Source organism: Triticum dicoccoides, chromosome 1A (genome assembly GCF_002162155.2).
Source record: "Triticum dicoccoides isolate Atlit2015 ecotype Zavitan chromosome 1A, WEW_v2.0, whole genome shotgun sequence".
Classification (NCBI taxonomy): domain Eukaryota; kingdom Viridiplantae; phylum Streptophyta; class Magnoliopsida; order Poales; family Poaceae; genus Triticum; species Triticum dicoccoides.
This window is the reverse complement of record NC_041380.1, coordinates 5,112,381-5,120,583: the sequence shown is the minus strand read 5'-3', so window position 1 is coordinate 5,120,583 and position 8,203 is coordinate 5,112,381. Positions and strand designations below refer to the sequence as shown.

General features: G+C 45.0%; 1 protein-coding gene across 3 annotated transcripts; it reads left to right on the top strand.

Moving 5' to 3' along the window:
• The first annotated feature begins 224 nt into the window (after positions 1 to 224).
• Positions 225 to 7,761, top strand: LOC119357682 (protein MEI2-like 3). Of its 3 annotated transcripts, none has more exons than XM_037624552.1 (15): positions 225 to 366; positions 1,942 to 2,105; positions 2,305 to 2,350; positions 3,104 to 3,355; positions 3,441 to 3,844; positions 3,939 to 4,094; positions 4,381 to 4,497; positions 4,572 to 4,723; positions 4,809 to 4,888; positions 4,973 to 5,362; positions 5,730 to 6,327; positions 6,409 to 6,493; positions 6,576 to 6,644; positions 6,847 to 7,026; positions 7,268 to 7,761. In XM_037624552.1, exons 2-15 carry the CDS (start codon positions 1,998 to 2,000, stop codon positions 7,433 to 7,435), a joined length of 2,805 nt encoding a protein of 934 aa, XP_037480449.1. In that variant the 5' UTR covers positions 225 to 366; positions 1,942 to 1,997; the 3' UTR covers positions 7,436 to 7,761. The 3 variants fall into 3 exon arrangements, with proteins under 3 accessions (XP_037480449.1, XP_037480453.1, XP_037480459.1); XM_037624556.1 differs by having other exon boundaries at positions 235 to 366; positions 1,938 to 2,105; XM_037624562.1 differs by lacking the exon at positions 225 to 366 and adding an exon at positions 700 to 834.
• Positions 7,762 to 8,203: the final 442 nt, after the last annotated feature.

Below are 8,203 nucleotides of genomic sequence, written 5' to 3'. Positions count from 1 at the left end.
TGCCCCCTAGAGTTGGACATAAACATCGGCTGGTACCCCCCACAAGTAGTACCAAGGATATATCCACATTCCACAGGGGAGGCTTTGTTCATTTAATGGCCAAAATAAAATAAAGAAATGGGTTTGTTGAGACGAAACTGAAACCGCTACGCGCACACGCAGCCGTCCGCCCCAAAGTTGCGGTCTTTTGTATGTTTTTCGGGGGAGGGGAGCGCGCAATCAATCTCTTCTCTCTCCAATAAAGACACCCGAGGAACAGGAAGCAGAGGAGAGAGACAGTGTAGAGAGAGAGAGAAAGAGAGCGTCTTCCTCCCCGACTCCGGCGGGCGGCGCATGGCGGGGAGCGAGGACGGATCGGTGGCGTAGGTGAGCGCCGCACGCACTCGATTCGCGCGTGATCCGTCTCTTTAAGCCGAGATTTATCGATTAAGATAAGCAGCAGCTTGTTTCCTGCTTGCTTGCGTGGGGCGGCGGGTTGCTTGCAGTGCGGGGGAAGGAGGATTTCTTTCTCTCTTTCTCTGTTTGTTTGTGTTGTGTGGGGAGTTTGGAATCGCGTAGGCGGAAGCTTCCCTTCTTCCTCCTCCATACGCTGCCTGCCTGGTTGCCAAGGTTGCCTTCCGCGGGGGGAGAAGCAACCGGCACGGCTGCTCTGCTTATCCCGCCTCCCCTGCCGCTTACTCCCCATCTCCCCCTATTTCAAGCCGGTTCATGGCCCAGCATCCCCCCAGTACTGCTACAAATTAAGCTGCTCCTGCTCCCGCTCCCGCATTAGCACTCCAACAATCCCATCCATCATTCCCCTGCTTCTTCTTCTTCTTCTTCTTCTTCTTGGTGGTGAGTCGATTTCTTGGTCGCTTTCGCTTCGATTTCCTTCCAAATGTGGCTCCGCTCTCTTCCAATTTCACTCTGGGGCGAGCAAATGGGTTTCGATTTGTTCGTCTTCTTGGTCGCACTTCCTTCTTGGTTTTCTCTCCCCCTTAACCACTTCGATCTGCGGTTTCCGCCAATATTTTACCCTCCGGCTCTGACCATGGGCGTACATATGGGCTAGTATTCCGTTCTGCAATTTGGGGATCTTTTTGTCCGATTTACAGTGGTACTACTCATGGACTCGCGCAACACCGCTTACTTAATCCCAGGAATAATTTACTCTTGCTGCTGCTGCCGTTGTACTACTGGTTGAGTAATAAAATAGGTCCGTCAGTTCGAACAAGAAGATGGATAGATTGATTGATTATTAGGGAGATAATAAATAAAAACAAATGGCGTCCTTATCTTGTTTCTACCCCCTGAAAGCCCTAGAAAGTACCCAGCTTTTCTATTTTATACTAGTATTATTATTATTATTGTTCCGCAAGGAACAGCTTTAGATTTTTCCGGCCACCGCCTCCCCTGCTGACCTTTTTGGTCGTCGTCTCCTTCTTCTTCTTCCCCACCGCGCCATTCCCACCTTTTTCTCCCCGGATTCCGTCCAGAAACGGCAGTAGGTTTCCATTTCTTGAGGGGGGCGGTTGGGTTCCACCCCTCCCTTCCTCCGTCTCTCCCCCTTTTGCCTCGACACCCTTTCCATCTGTGAGATTAGAATCTTCCGTCTGTTTTTCTGTTGCAAAAATTCTAGGTCACACGGCATCTAAAATTAGCATTCTGTTCACCCTTAAAATCACGAGTTTTTTCACCTTAAATTAGGGTGATGAGATGAGACTAACAGTGAATTTCAATCGGACTTTCTTTTTATCATTGTTAGTGCATTGTGTTTGCCCATCTCATCAAATTTAGGCGGCATGCATGCATGCGTGCGGTTGCTGGGGCAGTAGGGCTTTTCTGTTCCGGGCAGCGACGTCCCGGAACAGCAAGGCAGTTGCTTCTATCTATCTGTACAGCATTCTCTGCTTGTATCTTTCGTTCGCCTTGTTGTCCACTAATTGATTCCTGGCCAGGCAGGCAGTTGAGGGGCTGAGGAGGTGAAGAGACAAGGAAAGAAGAAAGAAGGTGACACCATGGTGATAGCTTCCGGAGTGATTGACAGGGGACACCTGTCCTCGTTCGGCGGCCCACCGCCAGACTCCTCGTCGTCGTTCTTCTCCGAAGATCTTGTCCCCACAGAGGTTAGCAAGAAAGAAGAAGATAAAAAGAGATAGAGATAGAGCCTTGGTTTGGTTTCTGTTGGCAAATAATGCGGAATAGTAGTAGCGGTTGCGCCCCACATGATTCGTTTTCTTACAAATATATATATATATATATATATATATATATATATATATATATATATATATATATATATATATATATGCTTTGATAATGCAGAGGCAGGTTGGATTCTGGAAATCGGAGTCAATGGTTGATCAGAGAGGTGCGTGTGTGTGCACCATGCTTTCTTTTTTAAAATTCCGTGATCATTGTTTTGTGGCTGTTGCTTCTTGCATGGTTGGAGGTGTTCAGTTGGGTGTCCTCTTCTCAATTCATGCCGCGGCCTAAATAAAATGTCCTGGTTCTCCTTCGTGCTTGCTCGGTGTTGGTAGTTGGTACAGTGCTGGAATTATTGATGCTCCAATAAAATTCCACTGAAAAAAGATAGGGATGCATACCTAACTTGCCTGCCTTATCCAGCTCGTACCTTGGGGGGCAGTTTGAAACTTGTGTTTCATGTTTTTCGGGGAGATTTTCTGGCTGGCATTTATTCCGGTCATTTCCAGCCAGTTCTTTGTAGCTGATCCAACCAACTGGCTGAAACCAGAAATTAGGCTGTTGCATCGATTCGGTTCAGTTCTTTTTTCCTTTGCCAAGGAAATCCCACCTGGATCAGTTATATGTTACCTAATAATATAGGCATCCGATTTTAGTAGCATCTCGGTTTGGTAGGTACAGATATCAGTGGTGCGGTGCAATTCGGCAGGGAATGAGTGGGGGCGTTTTCTTACAGTGGGAATGGTTATGGGATGTTGGCTGAAGACAGTTTGGTAGGAATTAGTTGGGAGGTTAACTAAACACGGTTAGCAATTAAATGCCATGATCAACTTGTCATTTAACACATGCTTTCCAAGCTTTGCAGTACGGTGATAGATTGGATGGCCCTTCATGAACTGACAGTTTCCATTAATGGCAGGGAGCAAGCCAGCTTTTGCTTCTCCACTTGAGAAGATCCATCCGATGGGGGCGAATCCTGAAGGCGGTCTGGAACAGACAGGAGGCCAAGTCTTCAAGGGCCTAGATGCCCTTCGCGTCAGTAAAGCGATGGGGCAAGGAAATGCTTCAAGTTCGCCGTCGGTATCCTGGGGTGATATGCTCACGACCCCTGGATCTAGATTTGGCTTGTCTGCTAGAGAGGCGGGTATTGCTGAAACAGCCAGTGGCAACTGTGAGTTTCTTTGCTCTCAGCTATTACTTCTTTTTGCACCGTTTCTTCTTTACCCTGATGATCATTTTGGCTTACGTTCTTGCAGCGAGAATAATGGCCGCTGGTGTTTGTGGCCAGTCTGCTGATACACTTAGCTTCATCTGCGAGGGAGATGAAGCTCTAGGGTCCATGAAGGAAGTTGAAGCTCAAACTATTGGAGATCTTCTACCAACCGATGATGATTTGATATCGGGCGTTATCGATGGCTTTGAACTCTCTGGCCTGTCTATCAACCAGGATGACACCGATGAAGATATATTTGGCACTGGCGGAGGGTTGGAGCTTGAGAATGATGATTCCATTTCCATTAAAGGTGCAAGAAATCTGGAAGGATCCTCAAAGTGCCATTTTCCTGGGGAGCACCACATCAACAAATGTCCTTCCAGAACTCTTTTTGTCACAAACATTAACACCAACATTCTTGATTCTGATCTAAGAGTTCTATTTCAGGTTTTCAACTCTTTTTTCCTTATTATACTTCTTGAAAGTTCGTTTACTTTGTTAAGCGCTACCCTTTTGAACTCATATTATATCTTCACTACAGCAATATGGGGACGTACATAAGCTTTACACCTGCAAGGAGCATGGGTATGTAACAGTGTCTTACTATGACATACGAGCTGCCCAAAACGCAATGAGAGCACTCCATGGCAAGCCTCTGGGGCTGGTGAAGCTTGATGTACAATTTTGCATTCCTAAGGTAAACATACTATCAGTTATTTTCTAGTAGACATATCACGTGTTCTCTAATATCAATTTCCGCCTTTTGATTTTACGTGCTGGTTATGCAATGCTGTTTTCTCAAACAAACTTGCCTCAAAATCATGTGGAATGTCCGTGTGTGTCCCTCATTTAATCTGTAAAAATTAGCCTGCTAGGATGCAAGAATATATTTAATGTCATGCCTTGTACTGAAGGTTACATGAGCATTGCACTGGACATCTATACAAATGTTTTGATGCTGTTATGATCTGCTACTTCTGTAGGGAACTGCTTCAGATAAGGATATCAGCAAGGGAATTTTGGTGGTGTCTAACATTGATCCTTCTGTTTCCAATGATGATCTTCTACAAGCACTTACTGTTTATGGTGATGTGAAGGAGGTAATGGTACTTTCAAACTTTGCTTTGTAAAATTAGGAACCCCAACCTGTAATGACCCTTTTTGTTGGTTATAGATTTGCAGGGCTTCTACAAGCTGCAATAAGAAACTCGTAGAGTTCTACGATGTCAGAGCAGCAGAAGCAGCACTGTATGACCTTAGTAAGGGTGCTATCTCAGGCCCAAAAATCAAGGCTGAAGTTAGCAATCCTGGAGGGACAATTTTTGGGTAATTTGTGCTGTATACTGCTGCCTTTATTCATACGGGATTGATATAGTGTGGGGATCTAATTTTCTGTCTCTGTTCCTAACAGCTTGAGGCAACAGTATCCGAGAGAGTGGAAGCTTGATGGTTCCCCTCGCCAGCCAAGAAACTCTCCACCTGGGATCATTGGTATGATATATGACTGAACGTGTTCATCAGATTCTACATTTCATTTTGTCTAAAACATTTTGCAACCTTGGACATGTCAAACAGGAGGCCCAAAAAGTCATGAGAACAGCACTCTACATAATATATTTTCTCCAGTTAGTCCGCAATTGGATAGATCACCCCATGGCATCGCTTCAAGTGGCCCTCAGAAGCTGTCGTCGCCTATCAGAATTGAACCTACACGCCAGTACAACAATCAAGCTGCTATTAGTGAACTTGGCGGATCGCTTGGTCAAGGAAACTTTGGGCATGGAATGCAGATGTTCCACCCACACTCGCTGCCGGAGAGTCAAAACGGTATTTGTAATATCTCCAAGTCCATGACATCAAGTGGCAGGAGTGCTGGCTTCAGAGTAGATGGAGTGGATTACAGTCATCTCCAGAAAGTGGGTTCTGGTAGCCTTCATGGTCATTCCTTTGATCAGAATAATGAAGGTAAAACTCCTCGGCTTGGACTGTTTTTCATTGTCTCCTGTAAGCCTTTATTTTTACCTGTTCAGCATGGATTTGTAAAATCGCTGCTTGCTATAATTTTGTTACTAGTGTAAGGAATAATAACTAGATCTATTCCATAGACTTCTAGACCAATATATGTGCATGTACAAAAAAGAAATAAATAGGAGAGTCCTACAATACAACTATCTCTGACAACTAGGACAAATTCAGTTAACACATCAGTACTGTTGGAATGCTCAGTACCATGATAGAAATATGTTGAAGCATGTAGCAAATGTTATATACTTCATGGAGATTGTTCCTTTCTTTTTGAAACTTTATCAACATAAAACAATTCCTTCTGCAGCATTTGGTCCTGCCGGAGTTGGAAGTTTCCCCCTCAATGGACACCACTACAGTTGGAATAACTCAAATGCTTTTCCTCAAAGTCCCTCCTCTCCAATGCTGTGGTCGAATGTGCAGCACCCAGGGCACATGCATGGTTATCCTGGTGTTGTGCCGCCTCACACACTGAATAATGGCGCTTATCCTATGGATCAACACCACATGGGTTCAGCTCCAAACAATGGAGGCAGTTTCAGAAACGCGCGCTCTGTTCATCCAGGGTCTCTCGGGAGTGTAGGGTTTCCTGGTAGCCCTCAAATGTATCCATCAGATGTCCCTGTCTTCGCACCTGCCAGGGGAAGTTACAGGGAGACCATGTTCTCTCCAGTTGGCACTGGATTCCCGTCGCTGCAACAAATGTGCAATGCAATGAACCGAAGGAACCCTATGGTTCAGGTTTCCGCTTCCTATGATGCTACAAATGATCGGATGAGGAACCGCAGACATGATGGAAACGCTGTCCAGCCAGAAAACAAAAGGCTATTTGAGCTTGACATCGAACGCATAGCAAAGGGTGAAGACCCACGCACCACGCTGATGATCAAAAACATTCCTAACAAGTACGTTTGCACTGCTTTCAGGCTTCTTCTTTCACATTAATGAGGTCCCTTCTGTGGACTCACACTTGATGTGCTCAACAGGTACAACTGTAAACTGCTTCTGGGCGTCATTGATGAGAATCACCGTGGAACCTATGATTTCGTCTACCTTCCGATTGACTTCAAGGTAAGTTCTTTGTCCTAGTGTGAAGGTTGGAACTTGCAGCAGAATTTCTAGGTACTGACGCTGCAATCTATGCTTTCCTCAGAACAAATGCAACGTGGGCTATGCTTTCATCAACATGACCGATCCGCAGCACATAATTCCCTTTTACAAGGTATATATGTACACCCTGACCTTACTAGCTGATAGCAACTTGTGAGAGCTATATCCTGTTCACCAATTCAGTATACATTTGAAGAGAAAAACTTGACATCTTGTAGATTTTAACAAGATTCTTAAAATATTACATTGTGTTTTGCTTGGTATGCATTTGTTAATTTCGCTTGGCAACTAACTGGAGGCACAATTTTCTGCAGACATTTAATGGCAAGAGATGGGAAAAATTCAATAGCGAGAAGGTGGCAACACTCGCATATGCTAGAATCCAGGGCAGGAATGAATTGGTTTCTCATTTTCGGAATTCTAGCCTGATGAATGAAGACAAATGGTGCCGCCCTATACTCTTCCACAAGGATGGCCCGAACGCAGGGGAGCAGGTACGAGTTTATATCAAACTCTCGGTTTCACTTCTGTAGACCAGGTTGGATTAGCTAGTAGAGACCATACTGGTTTTCGAGTCGCAAACTCATCGAGTCTGTCCAATTTCATAGATCTGTTTATGTGTGTGATACATCACAGAAGTCAGTTAAACACTTGCATATGTGCCATGCTAACAATATCATCCGATGATGCAAAGTGGTTGACATGGAGGTTTATTCATGCTTTTTTTTTGGCCAGGAACCTTTCCCTGTGGGGAACAACATCCGGCCTAGGTCCGGGAGGAACAGGCCGCTCCACAGTGCGGACACCAGAGGAGACGCGAGCCTGTCGACCTCGCCTAACCAGGAGAACTCTAGCCGCAGGGCTAACGCGGCCGAGGGCGATGACTCGATCTTCGCTCACTAACTGGAGGACGAAGAAGCTGCAATAAATTATCCCCAGTTTTGCTATTTATTTTTCTCCCCGGCAAGGCTGGGGTATGTAGCGAGTTCGAACGGTCTGCTGGCGATTCGCCGTAAGTAAGTTGCGCAAGGGCGCCCTCGTGTTTGCCCCGCCGACGAACTAGAGTTCGGACGGGTGCAAGGAGGGATGGCGAAATGCGCAAGAGGTGATGTGTGTTTTGGGTGTGTGTTCTGAGGGTTGGAAACTTGTACAGTTGAGTTGGAGGGGTGTTGAATGCTAATTTGACTTGAATGTTTTTAATTTAAACTCGGTTAATTTTGCTCGGATTATCTTCTGATCTTGCTATTTTGCTCTGTGTGAGTGTCTAAATGCTTCTACTGATCATGACATTGTGATGGCGTAACATGAACACTGTTGCAACCCTAGCTGCCCCAAAACATTTGAGGTTCTATATTTGTACCAATTCAAACATCTTCAAGTGAAGATGCTTGAGTTAAGACAAACCTAAAACTTCAAATATTTTGGAATGGAGGGAGTAGTTCTGGTTAATAAACGTTCCCCACAAGATGTGTGCAAAGCCACCGAGGTTGGCCTTGTATATTTTGGGCGAGTTGTATAGGCAATGTACATCTTTTTGAAAATTGTAGTACATCGGATTTGAAAGTTGTTAATATTGTCGCTTTGGCGAAAGCGCATCACATATCATATACGTACGCAAATTTTTGAAAGCTTGCCAAGACTATAGGAAACCCTTGTATGAAAGTAAAAAAA